Consider the following 27,953-nt stretch of genomic DNA (forward strand, 5'->3'; position numbering starts at 1 on the left):
GTGGGGCAGGGAGGAGACTGGGAGAGGCAAGGGTAAATTCTGCCAACATTTTGCCCAAGGCTTCCTTGCCTAGCCTACCTCTCTAGTGTTCCCTAGAATACTACCTCTACCTCTAGTATTTTTACCTCTATTAGCTCCGTTAAGCTGCTTAAGTATTTGTTGAAGGAACTAAAATCCTCCTCCCCCACGTGGGGACTAAAAGTCTTGCCGGAGCTGGGAGCCAGGATGATTCACCTAACCGACTCGTGATGATGAGGTGGAAGCCTGGAGTGCGGAATCCACTCGAATTTCAGAACCAGTTGAGACTTGATTCTTCCTTTTCCTCCATCCAAATCCGTTCACCTTTCCGTCATCCAGCTGCAGCGGCAGCCAACGGAAACTCGACCTGAAGTTCGTACCCAAGGAGGGAGAGATGCAGCCTCAGCAACGACATTATAAAGAAGATAAAGCATGGACCACCATTCGAAGGTTAGAGACAAGGTGCTCTTTCTGCTCGATCCGGAGCGGTGGCTCGGGGTTTATAGGCATACCGGGACAAGAGGGAATGTGAGTGGTGGGGACCTGAAGAATGGAGGAGAAACTGAACAGGAGCTATACTGCCCTCCTCCCGATTCCGAGAGAGAGCCTACCCGAGAGAGCAGTCTAGAAGGCCCCTTAGGAACTGAACCCAGGAACTTGCCGCCCAAACCTCCCAGGTCTGTGCTAGTGCGGGTCTTGGATTACCAAGTGAAGCAGGAGATTCAACAAACCGCGTGGGTGAAAGGAAAGATGACTCTGAAAACCGAGGAGCGCTCAATGAGTTCTATTAGTTTCTGGACCTACAAAGGATAGAGTGAAGTCTCTGAAACTACCTGGAAATTGGCAAGGGGAAGTGGAGAACAGGATTTGGAATCTACAATACAGACGTCGCAAAGGAAGGTATGTTGTGTCTAAGCCCCAAAAGGAGGATTTGATTGGACTCCTTTATTTCTGGAGGAGAAAGAAAAGAGACCAGTGAAGGCTCTGGTCTGGTGGCAAAGACGAAAATTTCCAAGAAAAAGGATGTTTCTTGTAGTTGGAACTCTAAAGCATTTCAGCCCCCAATTAACTGACCAAAAAGTCAGTTTTAAAACTCTGAGGCAACACTGCCGGGAGGCGGAAGAGAGTATAGAAATCTTTATACTATTGTAACCAAAATGTCCTCTCTTGAGACTGATAATTCATACTGTGACAGTTTGGGGCAGCAAAGTACTACTGAGGAATTGGAAGAAATAACTTCCTTCTTGTGCTTAGCGGTAAGTGGAAGTTTGTTTTGGGGGAAAAAAGAAAAGAAAGAAACCTTTTAAACTAACTTTTAAACATTAAACTTAGAAAAGCTTCCTTCTGACTTAACCTGTGCTTCTTTCTGAGAACTTAAAATAAATAAAGACGATTTGAACAGTTCATAGCTAATGCAGCTTCATACAAAAATAGAAGATTTGCTTGAGAAAATGTAGAAGAAAGGAGTGGAGTAGGGATGACAAGATAGGGCAGTAGGTAAAGCATTTGCTGATACATGTTTTCTGTACCTTTGTCACTTTTGAGGGTTATGAAGAAGGAAGAACTATGGGAGAGAATTAGAGTGGAGACAATCCCTTCCATGAGAACTTCCTCATAGAGTTGTCAGTGATCTTTTTTTTTTTAAACACACATTATGTGCCAGGTACTATAATAGATCCTATAAATTCAAAACCAAAAATGAAACAGTCCTTTCCTTCAAGGAGCTTGCATTCTATCAGGGGAGACATGAATACAAACGAAATAAATATAATGCATTTTTTGGGTGGGGATGGTGTACTACTAATATCTGAGGTATACTACTTAGTTCAGTAATCACTGGAGGTTAAAGGTGGCCTTTTCAGTACATTCTCTTCCATTCAAAGGATTATTTTGCTGATGTTAAAACATAGTGCAAGTATACTTGTCAAGGAAATATATTGGAATGTGTGATTTCATAAAATACATGAGTGGCCCATGCTTTTTCTGTAAATTAAAAAAAATAGTTAAAGAAAACTGAACTGATGGTGCATCCACTTACTTCCTTTGCTTAGCGTTGAAATAATTGAATTTTAACAGCTTTTGGTTTTGTATACTCAATCAACATTTATTAAGTGCATTACTCTGTGTAGAATATTTTGTTAGGTGCTCAAGGAGGTAAATAATATAGACAAGTCTTTGTTCTCTTGGCCATTAACTCTCCTGATATTCAAATTTTTTCATTTGTAACCCAAGTGATTGAACTAGATAATGTCAGACATAAAGTTTTGAGCATTTAAAAGATTAAATAAACCAAATGGAACCTTAATTTAAAAAATAAACAATAATTATATACTGCTTCAGAGTTTGTAAAGTCTTATACATTTCTTTGAGAAAGGTGCTATTATTTCTATTTTACAGATGAGGAAGGTGAGGTTCAAAGAGATTGTCATTTACCAAATGATTATACTGCTAGTAAGTATCAGGTTCTGGATATGAATCCTGATTTTCCTGACTCCAAATTGAACACTATCCATTTATACCTTCAAGGGAATTAACTTCTTTAGGCCCAAGTTTCTCCATTTGTAAAATAAATGATTCAGACTAGATGTTCTTTATGGTCCCTTCTTGTTATAAACTACAAAATCCTAAGTAAGTAATTGAGAAATGATTATTCTAAATGTTTTACACACTTTTTTTTGTATCCCGGAATCCATAGAACTTGTGTGTAGAACTGGTTCTGTTCAGTTGTGTTGACAATTCATTTGTACAGATACTGCCTTGGTTTACTTTTGCCATTTTCTTCTCTGGCTCATTTTATGGAACAGGAAACTGAGGCAAATACATTTAAGTGACTTATCCAGGATCATATATCTAAGTAAGTGCCTGAGTCTGGATATGAACTCTGGAATGAGTCTTCCTCATTCCAGGTCAGCATACTTTATCCGTTGTGCTGCCTAGCTATTCACCTAGCAGTAGAACTGAAAGGGGCCTCTTAAAAATCTTCTAATGTAGGCCTCTTTAATCAGGTAAAGAATGAATGTTAAAGAAAAGGTAAAAGGCCCAGATAAATTAAATTTCTTAAAGTTACATAGCTAGTAAGTGACTATTTATGAAACACATAATAGATTTTGACTCTGCAGCCAGAGACTAAACACAAACACACTTTGATGACAATGGGGTGAGTATGTTTGATGTGATAGCTTTGAGGTTTAATGCACGGAGTGCTTAATTTGAAAGTAGAGTACCTGCTTTTACCTGTAATTGCCATTTATTATCTGTGCATTATTTTGGGCAAATCCCTTAATTTCTCTAGTGCTGTTTTATTGTTATTTAGTTGTATCTGACTCCTGGTGACTCCATTTGGGGTTTTCTTGGCAAAGATACTGGAATGGTTTGCCATTTCCTTCCCCAGCTCTGAGGCCGAGTTATGTGACTTATCCAGGGTCTCTCACAACTAGTAAGTATTTGAATTCATTCTTCCTGACTCCAGTCCTGATACCATCCTCTATACCACTTAGATGCTTTTTTCTCTAGGCCTGTTTCCTCATCTGTAAAATAAGGGAATTGGACCAAATGATCTTTCCAGCTTGAAATCTGTGATTCTAAGATGATGTGCTATGTCAGTCTAAAATTTAACACACATTAGGTAGTCTAAGCCACCTTTTTATAGAGGTGAAAATTCCTTAACTCCAAAAGAAGCAAGCCACAGAGTGTCTGGGACTAGACAGAACTTCCTTTAGACTATGGCTCTGGCAGCAATCTCTCCTTATACCCCAATTAATAAATTCAGTCACTCACACAATTCTAGTACAAGTATCTCTTCCATATCAAGACTTTCCCCATCGAGGTTTCGATATATCACAGGTTGGCATAAGAAATTGCAAGTTTTGTGGAAGCCACAGATGACACATGAAGATCAACAGAAAAAGTTTACAAACTCATAAGTGCATAAAATATGTGCAGAGTATTGTAAAATATCAACATATTTTATCTCTGAATACCATACGTATACACAATTTCTTTCACCCTATAAATGTAAAAATTCAGACTTCTGTGGTACAAAGGGAGAGCCAACATTTTTTACTTAGATTTTCCAGATCTCCAGGGCAGCGCACTCCTAACCCCTGCAATGTGACAGGGATTCCTGTATTTCCATTTGGCACTTTTATACTCGGAGACTTTTTTCTCAATTGAGAGAAAAATTTAGCAGTTGTGCCTCACTATTTTGAAAACAAAGTACTTATTCCTGTTTACTTTGTGGTATGGAGGACAGAAGATATATGTGGCCTCTTCGCTAAGTTCAACATTTGCTGGAAGTATAAGATGCTTCCAAGTTTTGGATAAAAGTTCATTAAGTGGCAAAATTCCAAGCTGAATTTTCCTTATATACTTGGGACTTAGGTATTTGTTCATAAGTCATAGATGCCTTTGGTGGGCTGAGGTTTTAACCAAGGAAACATTTGACGCTGGGAAATCTCATTTTTCAATGACCCAAAATGGAAACTTCATTCATCTGTCTGGTCTGTTTTTCTTGTGTTTCTTTAATTGTTGTTAGGTTGTTATCTCAAACTAGCAGTGAAGAAAACTGCCAGCAGTTCCCAGATAAGGAAAATCTAGTAGAGGCAGCCTAAGAAAACTTAATGAGTCAGCAATCCCTGGAACAGGAATCAGAGATGCTGACATTCAGGCCTTTCTTCCTGTGAATAGTGTGCACTCTGGTCTTTTTCTCTTACCACTTTACCTGAAATACACTTTCCAGCCATTCATTCCTTCCACCAGAGCTCATATTCCTCTTTGTTTCCCTTTTCACCCTCAGCTTCCTTTAATGTCTTGTTATTGTTCCGTCTTTTCAGTCCTGTCCTATTATCTGTGACCTCCTTTGAGGTTTTCTTGGCTGAGATATTGGAGTGGTTGGCCATTTCCTTCTCCAGCTCATTTTACAGATGAGGAATTGAAGCAAACAAGGTAAATTTGCCCAGAGCTAGAAAGTGTTTGAGCCCATCAGTGAACCTGGGAACTTGAGTTTCCTGACTTTAGGCCCAGCACTTTATCTACTTCCCTATTAGAGTTTGAAGTCCTGGAGGGCAGGGATAGTCTTGCTTGCTTAGTTTTGTCTGCCAAGCCCAAAACCCTGTTCATTGCACAACCTAAGTGATTAATACAGGCTTTTTCACTCACTCATTCATTCATTCATTCATTCATTCATTCATTCATTCATTCATTCGTCAGAGAAATCTAATCCCCCAGAAATCCTCTAGAAACAAAAAGCCTTTCTTGAGATGTTATTCTTGTTCCTTGACAAAAGGATTTTGCACTTAGGCGATTCTAAACTAATGGTTCTCCCAGAGCGTCTCCAAAATCCTTTTAGGGGACACATGAAGTCAAAATTATTTTAATAATAATACTAAGATGGGGCAGCTATGTGACTCAATGGATAGAGAGTCAGGTCCTGAGACGGGAGGTCCTAGCTGTGTGACCCTGGGCAAGTTACTTAAGTCCAATTGCCTAGCCCTTGTTGATCTTTTTACCTTGGAACTAACACTTAGTATAGGGAGAAGGTAGGTTTATAAATAATAATGATATGTTTAAACTTCAAATATGGTAAATGTTGATGGACATAATCTACAGAGATCAAAATTCTTGGGGTGGACTCTCTTCAATACATTTTGATAGTGTAAACCCAAAATGTTTGACAATTGCTTTTCCAAATTATAAGAAAAGTCCCTTAGTAAGGCCTTTTTAAGTCTCATTCTCAAGTTTTCCTCATATTTCAAGAAGCCTTTGATTAGCTGTATCTGGGTCTTTCCTTCTCAGGAATTCAGCTCTATTGTTCAAGCTTCTCATAAATGAGAAAAAAAGAAAATTATTATTTCATTTTGCCTCTTTTCTGTCAGCAGGATTTCGCATCCATCTGACTAATTCATCTGGTTCCTTTTTACTAGATCTAACTAGGCCTTCTTATAGGCTTAAATATTTCCCTCACATGTACACTTTAAAAGTCCTTCCTGTGTTACACAAATGAATTTCAAGGGAGCCAAATAATTTGGGTGGACTTCCTACATTCTCAAAAACAGTTTCATTCTGGTAAAATCCTTTTGAATTAGATAGGATTTAGCCTATAGCCAGGGTAAGGAAACTTAAAGACACCCCTCTCCCTTTTTCCTTCATCCCCCACCAGTAGCTCAGGAATTGGGAGAGTGGATATGTGGTCTAAATTGTCTTGCCCCATGAGGCAGGATATTTATTGATCATCTAGCTGTAGTTGGAGCAAAGAAGTGCTAGGTTTAGTGACTACTTGTGACACCCTTGGGCTTCATGACTGAGGCAGTACAATCAACCTCTGTAAACCTCTATAAAATGTGAATGATAATTCCTAGTTTATGGGGCAGTATGGTATAGCTGACAGAGAACCAGGCCCAGAGTCAGGAAGACCTGAATTCAGATTTGGCCTCAGATACTTGCTAGATGTGTGAACCTGGATAACTATTTAACCCTGTTTGTCTCAGTTTCCTTATTTGTAAAATGAGCTGGAGAAGGAAATGGTAAAAAACTCTAGTATCTTTGTCAAGAAAACTCCAGAGTCACAAAGACGCAGACACAACTGTTCAAGGACAACAAAAGCCCTAGTGTATGGTGTTTTATATAAAGCATTTTGCTAGGGTTATTATTCTTTCCTTTAAACTTACCCATTTCCTAGGGAAGCTTTTTTGGAATCGGAAAGTAAACTCCCTAAGGACTGAGAATTTTTTTGTCTTTGTTTTCTCAATGACTTGTACCTGGCAGGTCCATTGACCAATGTTTGTTGAAATGAATTCCATATGAGCCTTGTGCTAAATATCTGCCAACCTTTAGAAACTCATTTGGTTTCCTTGAGGTCTTTATGACTAGGGATGAACCAAAGATGAGCCAGATAGTTTAGAATAATGGTGTATAAGTGAACAGTTTATTGACTTGGCAAACTATAAATTAATATTATCTATATTGTCTTATATTTTTATTTATTTTGGTAAACATCTCTCAATTAAATTTTAACCTAGATCTGGTCAGACTGGGAATTTTCAGGCCCCCTGGGCCTTGAATTCAAAACATTTAGACTTTTTTGTGCACTAGAGATTTGGAATGTGATTGTATTTTGAATCTCATTCCTTTTCTTATCTTTTGCTTTATTGATTGGCCCACTGTGGGTTATCCCTACTATCTATAAAATTATGATAATATTTCCTTTTTCAAACAATGACCATACTGACTATAAGGAAGTATTAAAGGTTAATAGAATAAGATAAGGAGGAGATTTAAAAAGGCCACATGATCATCTCTGCCACAGATTCTGTGTGATGTTTTGTACATCACTTTACCTCCCTGAGCTCTTAATTTTCTTCTGTGTAAGGTATGGTGAGTTGAACTAGATGACCTGTAAGTTCCCTTCTAGCTCTAAATCTATATTCCTATGATTTCTTATCAATAGCTGACATTTACATAATCCCTTATGGTATGCAAAGCACTTTTCATTTCTGATTTCCTTTCGTTCTCACTTCTACTCTGAAAGGAGGTGCTCTTATTTTACAGATGAGGAGATTGAGGCATTGGATTTAAGCCAAGGTCTCCCTGACTCCCAAGTCAGCCTGATGCTCTTAAGAGCCAAGTACAGACTAAGGCAGATTGGAGAATATTTAATTTACCATAGTAAAGAAGCCAGTAAAAAATATTGACTATTTCCTAAAGCAAGTAGTATTTAAAAATTCCAAGATCAAGCTACTAATGTAAGGATTCTGCTAGTCTAGAGGTGAACATCTTAGGAATGTTACTAGTTTATATTAACTAAAGCATAGTGCCCTAGAGCTTACAGATAGGGAAGCATAATGCCCTAGACCTTAACATTGGCACACCTTAGGTGCTTAATAAATACCTGGCCTCATAAAATCCTGGGGGGGGAGGGGAGGGAAAGTTGAGTTTATTGAGGAAACACTCCCTCCTGCAGGTAGTCACTCACTTCTTGCCAGAACCACACCAGAGGAGTTTGGATTAAAGAAAAAAGGTGGGGAATTTGAATTTTCAGATAAAAAAACAAAAGGCTATATAACTGTTGAACACTTTGGAATCTTTGTAATTACATTTCAATGAACAAAGTACAATGGACAATGTAAAAAGGAACCAAGATCTACTTAGACAAATTAATTTTGCAGATTAAGAAAAACAAAGTTTAACCACCTGGAGGACTTTGAGAAGATGAAAAACTAAAGGGTGTCTAAGTTTGAATCAGAAAGGTTTAAGAAAGAGCCAAAATGACTAGTGAAATTTGACATTCTCAAACCCTAATTCTCTAGACAGAAATGTGAAAACTAGGCTACCTAATTCCATCACCGAAGCTGTATTTGAGACATTTGCACTATTTCCCAGAGAATTCATTATTGGTATTTTGTACAAAGGCAAAGGCTGAGTTATAAACTGGAAAATCCAGTCTGGGGCTTTATCAGATTGTTCCTCAGACACATTCAGCCACCAGCAAGTTATTTAAACTCTTTGAATCTCAGTTTCCTATCTATCCACAGATAATCCTCAAACATCTACTTCCTAGGCTGGTGGTGAGGAGCAAATGAGAGGATACTTATATTATCGTTGTTATCACCAGCTTATATCCCTTAAAAAAATCAGTGTCAAAACTTCACCAGATAAGCAATCAGTAATTGGGGGGGTGGAGGAGCAGAAGCATTTTAGGGAAGTGACAGCACACACTTTTAGGGGTCAAATGGTAATACTTTAAATAATTTAATAACTATAATAGTGTGATGTGTGGAGACACCTTAAGTTTTGCATGTATGGAGAGAGGGGAAAAAAAAAGAAATTGATTTTTTAAATGTAAAAAAAAAAGAGTAATTGAGCAACTGACAAAATGGTGAGGAGTTCTGATTATACATGACCTATAGAAAATCCCAGGGATCTAGTCCTTACTCTCTAAAGGATTTTGGAAAAGAGATTAGTATATTTTTTCTCTCTTCCTCCTCTCTCTCTTTCCTCCTACCTCTTTCTGTTCTCCTTCTTTCTCTTCTCTCTAAGTCTTTGATTCTCTGTCTCTTTCTTTCCTTCATGCAGTTTTACTTAAGTTGGGAAGTCAAGAAAAATAAATATTTTTGCTTATTTGACATTTAGGTATTTTTCTTGGATTATGCAGGACTTTGAGTAATTTATGAGAAGAGGGAAAGAAATATTAGATGGTAGATGGAAATTTGTGACATCATAAATAATTATAACACACCTCTTGTGAGTAGTAATAATTTATGCAATTATTTAAAATTCGTAGGTTAAGACAATACCTGCAAGCAAGAAGACTGGGCTAGCTAGTCCTTTATCCTTCAATACTTTGCTTTACAAGGCTGAGACTAATGAGCTGAATCTAATGGTGGAAACTACTCAAAGCCGATTTTCTTCAGTAGTTTACATATGGAGATGGTTGTGAGTCTACTAGGTCAGAATGTGGTACTATTTTCTTTTTGCTGATCATTTAAGAAACTGAATACTGGAAGCCTTCCTGATGTTTGGAAGTAACTTGAAACCTCCACCTTTGAAACAGAAAAATATGAAGCAATAAGTAGCTGCTTGAACAGCTGAGTCAAATGCTATTAATGTTTTAATTCCTTTACTTTAACCCTGAAGACAGGCAACTGCTACGTGCTTGCCTACAGCAATTAGAAATGAATGACTAGTTGAGAAAGTTTGGTGGGCCAAAAGAATCCCTGTGTTTAGACCGGAAGGATCCTTTAGGCAAATGAAATTAAGAGGTCAGGGCAGTCATCTGGGTGGGTGGCAAAGCCTGAGGAGAAGAGAAGTAGATGGTAGAGAAGGAAGGACAAAAGGAAGGAAGGAAGATAGAGAAAGAATAGATAGATAGATAGACAGACAGATAGATAGACAGATAGACTGTTTGATAGATACCCAGGAGCCAGATGAAAGAGCCCAGGAGAGCCCCTAGAAATATGGCAGAGCACAAATCTTGTAGGGTTGTGGCCGTGTTGTGAATCCAATGTCTGGAGTGAGATCCAAATCACTGTTAGAAACTCCAGGAGATGGATAGAAGGTGAATTTCTGAAGAAGGCTGGTAAAAAACAGGAACAGCTCCATTTTGGCTAGGGACTCCCCTGCACACATCCTCTGACCTGCAAGGACACATGTGAGGAACAGACTGAAAGCAATAATAGCACAAATCTTTACAATCAAAACAATAAAATAGCAAATAAGGTTTCTTATACTTACTATATGGCCTTGAGCAAGACTTTTATTTACACTTAGCCTCCCTTTCTTACATGTAAAACTTTATGTAAATATCTGCCTATTTCTGAGTGAATATAGAGTTCAAGTGTTATCTCCTATATGAGACCTTTTTCTGTCCTGCTTAGTAGCACTCTTTCCCTCTTGAAATTACTTTTATTGCTTTTTAAAATAGGTTTTATATTTTTTTACTTTTGCCCATGCTGAATCTTCCCCAACCTTAAACCCCCACCCATATCATGCATACTCCTTGTGACATCCAGAAAACTGAGGAAGAAAGGTAGTGGAACAAGTCACCTGTTCAGGACACCATGGGAAGCAATGTATTACTCCATAAACCTAAGGGAGCAACACAGCATCCAGCTGGGGCCAGTTTTGATCATTCAGAAGTCTCTTGGAGCAGAGACCTATGCTAAATCATGACATATTCCTCTTGGGAAGAGGCTAAGACACTTTGAGATCCATCTCTAAAAGGAAACCATAATTAGAGGGGAGGAGTCAGGAAGAGAGTGCTAAGGAAAATAAGTGGAGGTGGGTGAGAGAAGACTGGAAAGTTCCAAAGATTTCAGAAAGAAGAAAATTGAAAAACCTTGAAATAAAACAGAAAAATCAACCGGAAAGAGATTAGCAGAAAGAAAGAGCTTTCAAATCTAGTAAACAATTTCAGGCATCTATGAATAAATATTTCAGAATGAAGGAAAATTAGCCAACATTTGATGAGACAGAGGACCTTTCAGAATTTGAGAACATGGAACCACAAGCACACTTTTCCTGAATAGTTTAAAAGGAAAACAAATTATGAAAGCATAGTATGTCTTGCATAGGGAAAAGAATAAATAGAAGAGAAAAACATTGAATTTGCAATAGCAAGTCTCACCAAAGAAATGAAAGAGAGGACAATATATTGGGGATGTAAATATGCAGAAGTAAGGACCAGTCTAGAAGAAGAGAAACTAAAGACAATTAAAAAGAAAATATGTTCACTATGCAAGCAAAACATATTAAATTTAAAAGCAAGATATGTAGAACAACCTAAGGATCATAATAGAAGAGAACTACTTAAAACTTCTAAACATAAAATGAAATTCCAATTAAAAGAATACATAAAGTGCCTCTTAAAAAAACCAAAATACAACTTAAGGTTTCAAACTTCTAGACATTGTGGTTAAATTTAACAATTTAATTCAGAAACAAGTTCTTCAAACCTTTGGGAGAAAGACTGCCAAATACAAAGGAAAAGACATTCAAATAATGAGACTACTCTGTACTCCCAGAGAAGAGAAGAGGGAATGGGAAAATGTGGTCTGAAGAGTAATGGAGTTCAGGATGCATTAATACTGCAAATTCAAAATTAACCATATAGAATGAAAGATGAACTTTCAATAATAAAGATGAATTTGAAACGTTTAAAACAAATCTAAAGATATTCTTTTCCTTTTGAATACTTCAAACAATACAAATGATGGAGAAATTAATAAATCCAGTAGGCAAGTCTAGCAATAGCAATAGAGAAAAGGTTAACAAGAGAAGGTATAGATCAGTGGTGGACTGTGTAATTTGGGGCATGGTGAAGGAGAGGTCCTACCATGGGACTAGGGACATTACACACAGTGGAACAGGTGCCAGGCCTGGAGTCAGGAAGAATCTAGTTTAAATCTGGCTTCAGATAATTAGTAGCTGTGTGATCCTGGGCAAAACACCTAGCCTTTGTTTGACTCAGTTTCCTCATTTCCTCTCAGGGTTGTTGTGAATATCAAATAAGATAATCATTTTAAAGTGCTTAACCCAGTGTCTGGCACTATGTTATATATAAATGTTAGCTGCTAATGAATAATAATAGTAATTGACATTGTTCTGGAAATGAGGCACAATGGAAGAGGTGAATCCTTGGAACAAGAACTACAAGGAAGTGACATAAACCCTAGAATGGATAATTTGGAAACTGATAGCATGGAGAATGCAGAGAAACCAGAGACCAGATAATTAGAGGAGACATGAATCTAAAAATATGTCAAACAGAAAATGAAGATTGATAATGAAGAAAATTAAATAATTACTTTTTGGAACAAGGGGCACCAAAAAAACCCCCAAAACAAAACATTAAAGACTGGGACTAGTTGAAAGGTGAATTTCAAATGAGAAAAGATGAAGAGTGAAAGGAAGATATTATTGCTAGGAACATGAAAGGAAGATGCTCATTAAAGGAGCATAATATGCTATAGCAGAAGAGGAAACTTAAATCTGAAAAGTTTCTTCACAGACAACATTAATACATTTAAGATAAAAAGAAAGCCAAATTAGAAAAAAATTGCATCAAATTTCTTTTATAAGGGCTTGGTAGCTAAGAAATATTATATATAATATGCAGGTATATAAAATATCTAAATAACATACATAGCACTAAAATATGTACACATACACAGTTAATCCTCAGCTTATGTGGATGTAATGTTCCTAGAAAACAGTGCAAAAGTAAAAAATGTAAATATTGATATATTGAACCTATGAGAAATAGGAGGTTAGGTTTCTGCAACCACCAAAAATTAATCTTTCACTAGAATACTCTTCTACATATTATCCTTTGTAATAATATATTAATTCTGATAATATACATTTTTCCTAACAGTAACCTATAAATGCAGTATGAATAATTAAATGGTAAAATACAAGATATTTTTTACTGTTTGTAATTCCCTGGAATTCTGTGACTTTTTGTGCTAACTTCTCCATTCAGACAAACCTTGATTATTTCTGCTTCCCAATTTAGGAACAGAGATAACTTGAATCTATTTGGATGGCATAGAATTCCTAGTGAATGAAAAACTAGTTAGGCTTGTTTCTCTTACCTAGAGAATCAATGAGCTAGTTTTTTCTAGGGGCTCTTACTTGTTACAGTCTGATTGGATGACCCAGCATTCTGGTGGGTGAATAAGCTGGTTGGCCTTGTCTTTATGGCCCATAGAGAGTCAGCTAGATGAGTTCCATTAATAATAATAATAATAATAGTAAACATTTATAAGTCACTTACTATGGGCTACTGTGCTAAGCACTTCACAATTATTATCTGATATGAGCCTCACAACCACCCTGGGAGGAAGGTGTTATTTTGTTGTTCAGCTGTTTTTTTATTCATGTCTGACTCCTTGTGACCTCATTTGTGTTTTTATTGGCAAAGATACTGGAGTGGTTTGTCATTTCCTTCTCCAGCCCATTTTATAGATGAGGAAATTGAGGCAAACAGGTTAAATCACTTGTCCAGAGTTACATAAGCTAGTAAGTGTCTTACTCTAGATTTGAATTCAGGTCTTCCTAACTCCAGGCTAGTCCTCTATCCATTTTGATAATTAGCCATGTCCCACAGTAGAAACCCTCTCCTACCACTTTTCCAATACCTTATTGTGGATGGTTCTAAGTAAAAAAAAAATTTTAAATGCTTTGTTTTACTGAGGCTAAAAGAGAAGAGTACATCAATCTCTCATTTATTGGCAAGAGTTATGTTACAGAGACTTCTTTGCAATAGGTGAAAATATGTGAAGTAACAGCATTCACTGCCAGAAACCTTAGAAGGTGCAGAACATTTGGGTAGCATAGGGCTTGTAATAAATTCAAAATTATACGAAAACTTTACAAAAACATAACACCTCAGAGCAACATTACATAGCATCAGATGTCACAGTGTGGGAGAACCAACAGACTGATGCTACAGCCACTGAGCCAATCAGTTTCCAGGATACAGAATACAGTGCTGTGGTTGGTCACCTCTCATCCCATCAACCAATAGTATGCTGTGTGCAATCTCTTCTTGGCAAACTTGTGCAAGTGGTAGTGGCTTACTGCATTTCCATTGTGTACAATGCAGTATTCATCGGCAAAATCCTATGAGATAGTGAAAACTCTGAGAAACAGAATTGGATAAATATTTTTTAAAACTCGCAATACAGGGAAGCCGTGATAAGAGAACCATGATATAGTGAGGTATGACTATAGTTGTCTAGCTGGAGAATACTAAGGATCAGCAGGGAGATAGTTGGTAGATGGATTTGTGTTGTATTTGAGAAGTGTTTCACTTTGTAGCAGTGTTCCTTCTTTGGGAAGCTGATATTATTTGGGCAGTATGGAATGAGAAAACCAACACAGATATTGAAAAGATGTTCACATATTCTATGTGAAATATGTGTTGTGATACAGTGTGGGTAAATATACTAACAATGAATACAAGGCTGATCTATCTCAGAGTTCTCTTCTAATGCTGAGTTTTTAGGATGCTCTTTGCTATGGATGTCCTAGGTGATAAATGTGGTACATTTGTTTCTTGAATTTTATAGTTATAACATTAATTTGTCTATCATATACTTCCAAAATGTGGTAGACATAACAAAAACAGCTTGGTGTAATGCATAGATTTCTGGACTTGGAGTCAATAAGACTTGGGTTTAAATCTTACCTTAGATACTTGTGGGTCTGTGCAAATTATAAAGATAAATATGGGAATCAAATAGAAATGTTATTTAAAGCCATTTGTAAATCTCTAAGTGATTTTTTTTCAGCTAAGAATCCTTTCTTTTTAAAAATAAGTCATTTTTTTAAATGCATGAAAACCTATTTTCTCTTCCCTTTACTACTCTTATTGAAATAATTTAATATCTTTTTATTTTTCAGGCCATCCAGAAATCACCATGGGAAGTGGAAAAACAAACAATACCCCTCCATTCCTGCTTCCATACTCTGTAAATCCTAACCTTGTCCATATGTAGCACTCATTGCTTCAGTCATCATTCTTCTGCAGGGATGGGAATGAGGAAGAAACTCAGCTGCTACCAGTCACCTAGCCTGATTTCACAAGTCATAATTTACTTCTGGTACATGCTATGTGTGGATTTAATAACCAGCCTGACCAAGATCTACATAGCCAGCTGTGAACATCATAGTGACTACAAGTGTCTATACTCACCCAATGACTTCTGTGTCTACTCATTCCTTTAACTCTAACCAGATCTTTACCACATGAAATAATTCACTATGTAATACATCACTTTTATGTGATCGAATAACAGCTAATTGCTGTACCAATGCTCTTCTTGTGGGCTAGCACACTTAACTCTTCTAAAAGGAATTCCCATGCTTTTAGCTTCCTTGAACCTTATGGAAACATCTGAGGAGAGTTTTTTGAATCATTGCCCACCTTCTTGGCTTGTAGTTTCCCAATCTCTTTATACATTTGTGCCTGTTTTAGATGTTTGTTTTAGTTGGAGATTGACTTGCAACACACTCTCCAACCTAGTGTTGGAGGTGTGTATACATAGGGGTGACAGGAGATACTTGACTAATACCACGAAAAGACAAGGAGAGAATGAAAAGATTTCAAATTTTCACCCTCTGAAATTCTGAAGCAGGGAAATATTTTTTTTTTCCCATGGAAAGTGGTCACATTCTCTTCATTACTGATATGAGTGTGGGGAGCATCTATGGATGTTTTTCAATGGCAATAGCAGTTGATGTACTGGTTTTGTTAAAAAAAAAAAGAGAGAATGTTCTCCCTTAAAAAAAATTGTTGTTAAAAGAAAAGGCTAATTGGATAAAAGAGAGGGGAGGGTCTATTTTAAAATGAATATGATGAAAAAAACAAAAAGAATCAACAACAAAAATAATTAAAACTTGAGTGTTTTAGCACTGAATAAGAAAGCTACTCTCCTCAGCCCCACCCAGTACTTGTGGATTTGTAACATCTGGCTATCTCCACAAATTAGGGTATACAAATTCTCTTGATGTTAGCTGTTTAGCAGGATTTTCTAGGATTTCAAGCACTGAGCACAGTTCCTAACTAGTAGTACCACTTAATAAGTGCTTATTTCCCACTCCCCTCCTCCCTCCAATTCTGGACCCTGAGGCAGGATTGCTCTCTAGGTCACTGACTCTAGTGTCATTAAAGGAGCTTTAGACAATCTTATCTATCAGTGAATTTATCAATAGTAGAGGAGACTCAGGGATAAAGAAATGCTATATGGAAAATCAGGATTTTTGGCTGGTCCAGTTAAAAGCGCATGTTATTAAGAATGAACAATCCTTTCCTTACTTCCCTTACTCCACTTTAGAAAATAATATTTCTCTTAATTCAGTATGTGATAAGCTAAATAGGACTGTATATTCAAAAGGAGAGAACTAAAGAGAACAGAAAGAAGGCTGGGAATATGGAGACTTTCCAGGTACAACAGATATGGTCTGAAATTAGCTTGGTAAGATTGTTCTTTGGGGCAACTTCATGCCTGTTTTATTTGTACTGTGATAGTGCTATTTGCTGAGAATAGATTTAACTACTATTTTTCTTGTCCTAGCATTTTTCATTCTGGGATTCATTTTGCAAAGCTTACTACCTCAGATCAACTTTTTAAGACAATTTAAATTGAGGAGAGATCCTAGAATACAGCAAAGCTACCCACTTTGTGGGAGGATGGGGTGAAGGAAGTCACCTGGAGTCATAAGCAAGTGTACTTCATTTCATTAAGATGTAAGGTGTTGGGGGGCAGCTGGGTAGCTCAGTGGATTGAGAACCAGGCCTAGATATGGGAGGTTCTAGGTTCAAATCTGGCCTCAGCCACTTCCTAGCTATGTGACCCTGGGCAAGTCACTTGACCCTCATTGCCTAGCCCTTACCACTCTTCTGCCTTGGAACCAATACACAGTATTGACTCCAAGAGGGAAGGTAAGGGTTTAAAAAAAAAAGATGTAAGGAGTTCACCCAGGGAATTTTTTAAAAATCCTTCTCTTCTGTCTTAGAATCAATGCTGTGTTATTGATTCTAAGGCAGAAGAGTGGCACGGGGTAGGCAATAGGGGTTCAGTGACTTCCCCAGGATCACACAGCTAGGAAGTGTTTGAGGTCAGATTTGAACCAGGTCTTGACTCTACACCTGGCTCACAATCCACTGAGCCACTTACCTGTCCTTGGGAAATGATTTTTAAATGGAAACTTTATTAACTAGTCAAACATTAAGGACATTTTAATTGATTTATTAAAGAGACAAAAATGTAACTAAATGGACTTTTCATTAGTTAAATTTAACAAATATATATATGCAAATTATTGATTATTTTAGATTTAAGTATATGGAATGCCTGTGATTCTGGTGCTGAATTGGTGGAGATGGGGCTTGTTGTTTTTATGTAACTGAAGGAGTATAAAAGCTGCTAGCATCTTCTAAGAGTCATTGCCTTGGGGCATGGCCTTGCCCTAGTTGCTACTCTGAATAAGAGTAGAAACCATAAAAGATTTATTCCAGAGACTTGAGTTCCATTCCTAGTTCTGCCCTTTATTCAGTGTTTGACCTCTGGGCAAGTCATTTACCTTAAGCCCCAATTGCCTTATCTGGAAACCAAGAATGATAATAACTACCCTAGTTACCTTATACATTCATTTTGAAGGATCAAATGAAATAAAATATATACATTGTTTTGTAACAGAAAATACTATATAAATGGACTTGGCTATAATTATTAATAACTAATCCTACACTTTTCCAAACCCATTTTTAAAAAATTTACCTTCGATTTATGGTACTATCTTTATGAAGTATGTGAGGCAAAATGTCTCTTGATTCCTAAGAATAGTATTTAGAACAGAGGGCAGGGTGGCTTGGGAGTAAATTATTTCCTTTCTTTTCACTCTATGCTAACCTTTTCTACTTCATTATCCGAATGAAACTGCTCTTCAAAGTTACCAATGACTTTTTAAAAAAACCTTTACTTTGTATCTTAGTCTCTAAGTATTGGTTCTAAGGCAAAAGAGTGGTAAGGGCTAGGCAGCTGAGGTTAAATGATCAAGGTCACACAGCTAGGAAATATCCTGAGGCTAAATTTGAACTCAAAGCCTGGCTCTATCCACTGAACCACCTACCTGCCTCCTGATTTCTTAATTGTCAAACATTGTGCCTTTTCCTTAGCCCTTATGCTTCCTCAATTACTCTATAGTATTTGACACAATAGATCATCTCCTGGATTGTCTTCCCCTTGGATTTTCATAAAACTGTTCTTTCCTCTTTTTCCTCCAGTTATTTTTATCACTTCTTAGTGAGAAAACACTTTTGCTCTTTCTCTATTCATGTCATATTTATCAATTATGGGTATCTCTTCTCTCCTGCTGTGAATCTTAAATTTACTCAGACTGTGCCTTAGAAGATTTGGTTAAACTATTCCCCATTTTCTACAATGGAGGTACTTGGTCAGGAATATATTGAGAACTTTAAAATTACTCCACCCTGCTCAGACAGTGCCTTAGGGGAAGATAAAGTTGCAAATTCCTGATTGAACAATGAAAAGTCCCCAACTCATACTTATAGTGAAGCAAAAACCCTAAGCTAGGTGGTCTATTTTTAGATCTAATACAAAAGGGTGCTAAGTACCTATAAAGGTTAAATCAATCACTGAAAGGTCAAGCAACTTACAAAAGGCAAGCTTAACAAAAGAGGTGTGAAGTTTTAGTCTAACCAGAGAAGGTGAGAACCAAAGAAGATGTGAACTAAGAATGGGCAGTTCTGGGAAAAAGTGTCTGATGTGAAAATTTGGGGGAGGTAACATAAGAGAAAATTTCTTTAAAAGGAGAATTCAGTTCAGTTTGGAGGTAGTTCAGTTTGGAAGCTGAATTGGAGCTCTGAACTCAATTCAAGAGTTCAGAGGAGGGTCTCTGAACTCAGTTCAGGAGTTGAGGATTTCAGTGAAGGACTGGAGATCGCTTGAGACATCTTGTGGTGAGTGATAAAGACTGACTCTCCCTTAAGGCTCAGGCCTAGGCCAAATGGCCTACTATTATTCTACTATTTTCTCTCCCCTTCCCTTAATTCCTTCATTGATATTAATTAAAATCTCCATAATACCCAGCTGACTTGGGTATTTTCATATTTGGGAATTTTCCCATAGTGACCACTTATTTTTAATATAAATCAAGACACTAAAAATTATCTTTACAGTTTGGCCGAAACCTTTAGAGTGTTTTGGAAATTCACAGTCTTGGCAAAACCATATTTTTGCAGTTACACCTGCAAAGTGTCTCTTTTTGTACTCTCTTGCATAGTGATGATATTTTTAGAGATATTTTATTTTACCAGTTACATGTAATAACAATTTTCCACATAAGTTTTCTGAAGTTATAAGGTCCAAATTGTCTCCCTCTTTCCCTTTACTCTCCTTCCCAGAGATGGTAACCAGTTTGATCTGGGTTATACATATATTATCATGCAAAACCAATTTCCATATTGATCATTGTAATAGAATACTCATAAAATCAAAACTCCCAAATAAAAATCCAAATAAACTAAAGTGAAAAATAGCTTTGCATGGTGATCTCATCATCTCTCAGGAGCTGGGTTATCCATATAGATGATGCCCAGCATAATGCAAATTTAGTTTCCACAACTAAAGTACAACATCAATATCCTTTTGGATTTCTCAAATCTATGTCCCATAGATATCTTAATCTCAACATATCTAAAACTTAATTCATTTTCTTTTCCAGCAAACCTTCCCCTCTTCAAAATTTTGCTTTTACTGGGGGCAGGTAAATGACTCAGTAGATAAAGTGCCAGGCTCAGAAAGGGGTTCTGGGTTCAAATGTGGCTTTAGACACTTTCGAGCTATGTGACCCTGAGCAAATCTCTTATCTCCAGTTGCCTATACCTCAATGCTCTTCTGTCTTAGAACTAATACTTAGCTTTAATTCTAAGAGGGTGGTAAGGATTTTTTAAAAATCCCTATTATTGTTCAGGAAACTATTCTCCCTATCACTTTGACCCAAAACTTCAGCTTCACTCATTGTATATATCTAATTAGTTGCCAAAGTTTGTCAATTCTACTTTAACATGTCTCTCATATACATTTACTTCTCTCCACTCACACAGTCACAATTCTAATTCTGGCCCTCATCACCTTTTGTCTGTACTATTGCAATAGCCATCTGACTAGCCTCCTTGCCTCTCCCCATTCCAGTCTAATCTGCTCAGTTGCCAAAATGTTTTTACTTTAAACATTGGTCTGACCATGTCTCCATTGGGCACTTCTTACTTCAGGATCAAGCATAAAACTTTATGAATGACCTGGCCTTCTCCATTTCCATTGTTCTTACACTTTTTACCTCTCAATGCACTTTGTGAGCCAACTACATTGGCCTAATTGATCTTCACATAAGACAGTCCATCTTGTTCCATCTCCTGTCTCCATTTCTTTGCAGTGGCTGTGCCCCATCCCTAGCATGCTCCCTCCTTAGTTTTGCCTCTCTTCTTTTAGAACTTAATATAAATCCTGCCTTTTGTAGTTCTTTTCCTCTAAGACTGCTTTTTTATCTTTTTTCTATCTATATCTTTTATGTTTTTAATTATTTACATGCTGTTTCCTGCCATCTGTCCCCCCCCACTTCTGCCCCCCATTAAGAAGTAAGGTCCTTGAGGGCAGGGACTGCTTTTGCTTTACTTTTGTGTTCTGTTTCTGATACCAATAAAGGACTTAATAAATTTTTGTTGATGGATTGAGACTATAGGTAGGTGAAAGATAATGCTTCCCTGCTAGGCACAAAAGAAAGCAAATGTTTAAATCAGTGCATTTTAGAACAGTTAAATAGAAAATAAATAATTCATTTTGTCCATAAGTGTATTTCCTTTAACCCTTGCTCTATAATTAAAAAATGCATATAGACCAGAAAGGTCAGGACAGGTGGAAAGAATGAATAAGGAGTTAAAAACCACAATAGCTAAACTGTGCTCAAACTCATCTTAAATGGACAGAGGTTCTTCCACTTGGACTGTTTTATCTCTTGCACTGCTCTATCTGAGAACGAAACTCAGAGGAGACTTACATATTTCCCCATATGAGATATTGTACGGATAGCCAGTATGGATAGGAAGGACTGCTAAACCATCTTATCTTTCCATGCTGGGGGGTGGGGGGGGACAGAATGTCAGTTACATACCTATCTGACACAGATACAGGATAGGCTGGAAGAACTGAGAAGGCTAGGACTACTAGTGCAAAGGGTCCCACTAGATTTCTCATTACATAACATCAGGCCAGAAAACAAAGTATATGTGAAAAATTTTACCAAAGACAAACCCACAGAGCCCAAATGGATTGGCCCATATGATGTAGCTCTCACCACTCCTACATCGATCAAAGTAATAGGAAATGATTCTTGGTTTCACTCATCTCATGTTAAATATCACTATGCCCAAGATAACCCACCAAAAGACAACTTAATGGAAGCCCAAGAATCCATTCAAACACAGACACCTCAAGAACAACCCTTGATAAATATAGAGCCTATGAATCCAACAAAATTGCACAAGAAGAAATAGAGATACTAAGTAGAGACAGTGAAACTGAAACAGAATAATGCCCAACACAGATAGTATAAATTTGAGTTAGTTAGATCAGGGAGAATTAGCGTAGCCTGTGAAACACAGGAGAAGCAGTTCCTTGTGGAACCTGGGAGTTTATTTGGGTGGATTTAGAATCTCTTAGAAATTAGTAAACATGTATACAAATCTCCATCTTAAGCCAATACTAAAATATTAACCTCTACAATCAACCACAAAGGAATATTACAATTGCCTTACAATCATCCATTAAGAATGATATCTACATTCATTAAAAAAAAAATCACTTGCACACATGAAGATGGCACAAAGATTCTGTTTAGGAAGTTTCACTCACATGCATCAATATATTCACTTTTACATGCATGCACATGTTAATCTTACACACATCCATGATCCTGTAGTTCTGGATACCTGAGATTGTCTTTCAAGGTGAGACAACAGGCAAGTATATATCCTGTAAAGGAGAAGGCACTCTGGACCTGTGACAAATTTCAAGTAACATCAAAGGATGAAAGACACATTGACAACTGGAAAGAACTTTGAATCAAAGATATTATGGGGGAATGAACTTCAGGAAAATGAGTCAAGTAAGATTAATCTCTGATCATATTAACTTCACATTTAGGGAAGTACATTCACATGCATATTGGTATAAATATGCATCCACCATGACATATCTAGAACACAAATAAATTTCACACTGACATTAGGGACTGTGCTGTAAATAAGGACAGTCTATAAATTGTATATCTATAAATAGATCTCTAGTACCAGAGGATATATATATGTGTGTATATGTATATATGTATATAAATAACATGTAACATATGTAAATGTGTAGAAAACCCAGACATATACATAGATAGTACATTAATGAGCTAATCCACTAATATAGATAAAAAGGAGAGTTAAAATGCTAACCATTAACAGACAGGGACAAAGTAGTTTAGGGTGGAAAAGGGAATGTTGTAACTAGAGAGGTAACATAGGGACAGAATAAACCAGACTTCAAGTGATGCAACTTTATATATATATATATAAACATATCTAATTGTTATGAATTGTTACATTGGAATTAGCATTACATAAAGCATAGGATAGTTCAATTTTACTTAAGAGTTAAATTTTATATTGATTGCAATTGGAATAACCTTTGTATTAAGAAATTGTTATATTGTAAAACTTTGTTGGCACATAATCCTAACCCTCTTCCCACAACTCAGTCTTGGCATAAGATAGGAATTTAGATTAGCAAATAGACAGATTAGGATAAAATTTATTATTTTGGGAGGGGGGAGGTTAGATGGGAACAATAACATAGATAGATTAGAATAGACATAGAAGGTAAGTAACTGGTGTGGACCCGGGAACAACAGGAAATGGTGGATTTGTGACAGAGGCTGCCACTAAAGAAAAAGAGCCAGGCTGAAGAGTGTGTGAAACTGATCACCTCGATGGGGGAGGGGCCCCAGGAGAGTGGAATCTAGAGGAGAAGAAGACTGACTGGTAGAGGAGTTGGTCTCTCAGTCTTGAGAAGATGAAGACAGAAGGTGGGAAAAGACTTTCTCCTGAGGGATACCCAGTTTTCCTGCTGGTGACTGGAAATCTTTCCCCCCAACACTTTCCAATTGAAGGGACTTTCTGAAGAGAAACCTGAACAGACTTTACCTCAGCTCCTATTGCCCAGGAGTGAGTCAACCTGACTTTCTCCCAGGGAGCTCAGGCTGCCAAGACCTGAATTCACCCCAACCACAAGGAAGGAGGAAAAGGGGTTTAGATAGAGACAGGGACCCCCTTTTTCCCATTATCCTTTCTCATTATTTCCCTGCCCGTTATTCCTTTTGTATTACCTGATTGAGTGGACATTAAAATAGTTATCTGTTCCCCAAGCTGTGAATAAGTGTGAGTGGACAGATCAAGGGGAGACCCTTTGGTCTCAAGTAGTGTAGGGGGAACAAGAGGGACAAGAGCGAATCTCGGAGAGTAGCAATAGCTAAGGAGGGAAAGCAGAAGAGGGAAAATCTTCAAACCCCCTCCTCTCTCTGATCCAACCCTAACATCAGCTGTCTCCCCCTGAACCCCACTTTGAGAATGGGTGTCTCTCTACTCTTTCCCCCTCTCTATATTGAAAGACTGAGCCCCTCAGATACAAATTAACCTCACCTTATAATACAGTTCAAATCTGGCCTCAGACACTTCCCAGCTGTGTGACCCTGGGCAAGTCACTTGACCCCCATTTCCTAACCCTTACGACTCTTCTGCCTTGGAACCAATACAGAGTATTGATTCCAAGATGGAAGGTAAGGGTTAAAGAGAGAGAGAGAGAGAGAGATGGCGAGATCTGGACTACCCCCCTGGCTGGCCCAGGCAAAATAGAAAGCCACAGTTGGCTCCTGAGACTTGATGTGTGAGAGTTAGTGAGCAGAGAAAAAGTTTGACAAACTGAGGCAAGAGTGAATTCCACTCTTCTTTTTTGTGGTTTCCCTCTCCCCCAACACACCCAGATTTCCCTATGAGCATGGATAGGGGGCCCTAATTGCAGCTACAGAATAGCAAGCTAAATGGAGCAAACAGGAAAGTAACCTATCTCTCTCTCTTATTTTGCCATCTTTTCTACCTAATACTTTTTGATAAAAATTATTAATTTATGGCCAGTCTCAAAAAAAGACCCTTTTATAGGTCTTAAGTCAGGAATAGGCATTTTTGTGAATTCTACCCCCCCCCCCAATTTTCTGCTTTCCTTCTAATCTTGACTACATTAATTTTATTTGTACATAAACTTTTAAATTTAATGTAATAAAAATGGCCCATTTTATATTTCACAATACTTTTCAGCATTTGTTTGCTCATAAGTTCCTTTCATCAGTAAATCTGATAGTTAACATGTTCCTTGTTCTTCTAATTTACTTATCATATGCCCTTTTATGTCTAGGTCATGTATTCATTTAGATTATTCCAGTGAGTGGTATAAGATATTACTTTATTCCTAATTTCTGCTAAACTACTTTCTAATTGTCCCAGCAATTTTTACCAAATAGTGACTTGTTATTCTTAAAATTTGGATCTATACTTTTTAAAATACAAAGTTAATTTACTAATACAATTTGTTATATGTCTATTCTGTTCCACTGATCTATCTTTCTATTTCTTAGCCATATTAAAATATAGAGAAGGGTGCAAAAGCTTGTTTTTGCAAATCCAGGTTGATTCATGCAATGGAACAAGAAGAAAGTTCCAGAGGAATGTTGGAAATTTTTATAAAGGAGGACTAGTTTACTGGAAGTGTCTCTTAGGTTCCTCTCTTTCTGGAAGAGAGACTACTTCCTGTTTGAGGGAAATAACTGACTTCTATGGAAGCCTTTAGACCCTGCCTTTGTGATTCCTCTTTTCTATCCATTTGATTTACAATGAGAGATTATTTCATCTATTCCCGTCAGTTGTGTTCATGATTGCCAGAGTCTTTAATATATCAGATTTATTGGCAAGAGCCAACCTGACAAGCTAAGAACTGTCTGTCATCAACTGAAGCCTGTAGCCTCTTGGCTAGACCTTGTGGGGAACTTCGACAGTTCCTCCATCCTGTCTGAGTTACATGAAATATATTTCCTCTACAGATATAATTTTTTGGGGGGCCAATAGACAGGATAGCTAGATATAATTTTTGGATTTCAGATATATATATAATTATAGCTTAGATAAATTTCCTTTGGCCCTCCTTCCTTTTCCCTGTTTCAGTCTTTTCAAATAAACCCTTTTGTTCACAAGGAAAAGCAGACAGATTGTGGTTTATCTTAGGGTCAGGTCTGAGGCTTCTAGGCTGACTGTCTAGCCTGACCCAGATAGAGACACTAGAGTTATCAACTTAAGATCTTTATTAGTGAAACAACTCACATTTTCCAGCCAGTACCAGATAGTTATGATAATTACTGCTTTATAATATAGTTCAAAATCTGGAACAGCTAGACCTTTTTCCTTTATATTTTTGTCATTAATTTAATATTCTTGATCTTTTGTTCTTTCAAATGAATTTTGCTAATATTTTTTCTAGTTCAATAAAATAAATTTTTGATAATTTAATAGGATGGCATTGAAGTCATCTTTTGAGTAGAAGTTTGATTTAGATGTTTACTAGGTTCTAATCCATTATTCTTCAGCTGTTAAGTCTTGTTTCGAATCTTTATTCACTCAACATTATAATCTTAGCAGTTTAGTTGTTTTGGGCCTTGTCTTGCTATCTTCCACTCCTTTGTATTCATGTAGGAAATCCTTCTGGTCTGGAATGCATTCCTTCCTCATCTCTGCCAATTAAACTCTTTCTGAGGACTTCCCAGTTATTTCTCTAATATATATATATTTTTTCTTTTAGACCACATGATCATAGATCTAGAACAAGAAGGGACCTCAGAGGACATCTAGTCCATCCTCTTCATTTTAGAGGTGAGAAAATTGAACCCCAGATTGATGAACTGACTTGCACATAGTCACATATATATGAGGCTGGATTCGAACCCACACTCTCTTATTTGAGAGTTAGTGCTAGGAATATCATACATCTCTCCTTTGTCCCTATAATTTTCTACCTCATTTTGTACTTTGTATTTTTTGTCTGTATTTCTCATATCTCTTAAGTAGAATGAGAACTCCTGGAGAGAAAGGATTGTACCTTCCCCCTCCTCCCCCCAACCATCTTCCTACTCCCATCTTTATGTTCCCAGTGCCTTGCAAAGGATTTTTGCATAATAGGAATATAATCAATATTTGTTAAATTGGCTCAATTTCTAAGAGCATCTTTAAATTGGAATCAAAAAGAATTAAAGTAGCAACAAAATGTTGAATGAATGAAAACACCAAGTCAGAGAGAACAGCTTTAGGGGTCCATACCAAGACAGGAGAGTTAAAAGATAGAGAGTATAATGATAAACTTTACTTTTTTTGTAACCTTGCTAGAAACAACCTGTATATGGAGTTGTCAAGTCCTGTAATAGATGTTGTTCAGTCATTTCTGACTCTTTGGAACTCCATTTTGGGTTTTCTTGGCAAAGATACTGGAGAGGTTTGCCATTTCTTTCTCCAGCCTAAACTATTAGCTGTTAAGGGTTAAATGACTTGTTCAGAATCATATAACTAGTGTCTGGGGCTGGATTTGAATTTGAGAACAGTCTTCCTGACTCTAGATCCAGCACTGTATCCTCTCTCCACCTAATTGCTCCTCAGTATTAAATAGCAAAGTGAAAAAAAAATTCCTAACTTTATTGTCCCTTTGTCTTCTCCAATGAATCCCAGAGATGAAAGATCATACTTACCTGCTGAAAAGGGCAGGAATGCATCTCTTTTGATGAATTTTCCTTCCTTGGTGAGGAAATGCTGGGGATGAAAAGTGCAAGGTTTCTCCCACTGAGTTTGGTCTTGAAGTACTGAGGTTAACAAGGTAATGACCTCAGTCCCCTAGAAATAAAGTATTAATTAGTAATGATCATAAAGGAATAGTAAAAGGCTTCAACACTCTTAGAATGTGACTTTTGGTGGCTCACAGCAAGGCTCAAGACTTTTGAAAGGAAGTATGTCAAGTCTCCTTATCTCTAAAAACATTTCTGACTTCTTCTACCTTGACCCCAAGTTATGCGGCCCCTCCCCTTTTTACTTTTTCTTTAATGTGTTATCTTCCATTAAAATTAAATTAAATTTTAACAAATTTAAATTAAATTTTAAAAATGGAAAGCTTCTTAAAGGGTAGAGATTACTTTCTTTCTACTTGCATTTGTATCACCAGAATTTAGTGTAATGCCTGGCATATGGAAGGTGTCTAATAAGTGTTTGTTTTCCGATGCCATAGAAAAAAGGGGAAAGAAATGATAACTTTACTATACAGAACCTTGGCAGCTTTTATATCACTTTTTCGTTAATTCATTCATTCATTAAAAACAGGAGATATTTTTCAAGAGGTAAATACTGAATTCTACTTGAATCTCTTAAGAGTTTTAAAAATTTTAACCTCAGTCTCTCACCTATTTGGAATCTACTTAGGTATATTAAATAAAATGTGGGTCTAAATCACTTTCCTTGGAATTAAAAATAAATATTGTGATTTGAATAATCAGTGGCAATCACCGACCCTGCAAGACATGAAACACAGGAAGAGAGGAGTGCTCAAAAAGCTATTAGTTTCTACCGGTTCATATATATGTATATATTATAAGAATGAGATTATAAAAGATATAGTTTGATGAGCTAAGTTTTATAGGTTTGAAGAATTGGAATGTTTGGCTCAAGGGCTGCAGATAGGCTCATGCAGAGAATTCTGTGCTAGATTTCAAATGAAAAAGAGAAGGGGGAGGTG

General features: G+C 37.0%; 1 protein-coding gene and 1 long non-coding RNA gene across 2 annotated transcripts; one reads left to right on the plus strand and one right to left on the minus strand.

The window, feature by feature from the left end:
* LOC103092260 (uncharacterized) lies at positions 1 to 20,756 on the plus strand. Its single transcript, XR_001628287.2, has 2 exons — positions 1 to 1,274; positions 14,920 to 20,756. It is a non-coding gene; the product is annotated as an uncharacterized LOC103092260 (long non-coding RNA).
* Positions 9,605 to 27,901, minus strand: LOC100015577 (cytochrome P450 2K1-like). Its single transcript, XM_056818387.1, has 3 exons — positions 27,729 to 27,901; positions 26,920 to 27,061; positions 9,605 to 10,148 (listed from the first exon to the last, which is right to left on the minus strand). Exons 1-3 carry the CDS (start codon positions 27,738 to 27,740, stop codon positions 9,961 to 9,963), a joined length of 342 nt encoding a protein of 113 aa, XP_056674365.1. The 5' UTR covers positions 27,741 to 27,901; the 3' UTR covers positions 9,605 to 9,960.
* Between the last annotated feature and the right edge of the window lie 52 nt (positions 27,902 to 27,953).

Source organism: Monodelphis domestica, chromosome 2 (genome assembly GCF_027887165.1).
Source record: "Monodelphis domestica isolate mMonDom1 chromosome 2, mMonDom1.pri, whole genome shotgun sequence".
Lineage (NCBI taxonomy): Eukaryota > Metazoa > Chordata > Mammalia > Didelphimorphia > Didelphidae > Monodelphis > Monodelphis domestica.

Bases quoted from the DNA above. Each gene is read 5' to 3' on its own strand.
- LOC100015577 (XM_056818387.1), bottom strand. The intron at 10,149-26,919 runs GTAAGTATGATC...GTGTCCTTGCAG, and splicing joins ATTCCTGCCCTTTTCAGCAG to GTCAGAGGATGTGTGCAGGG.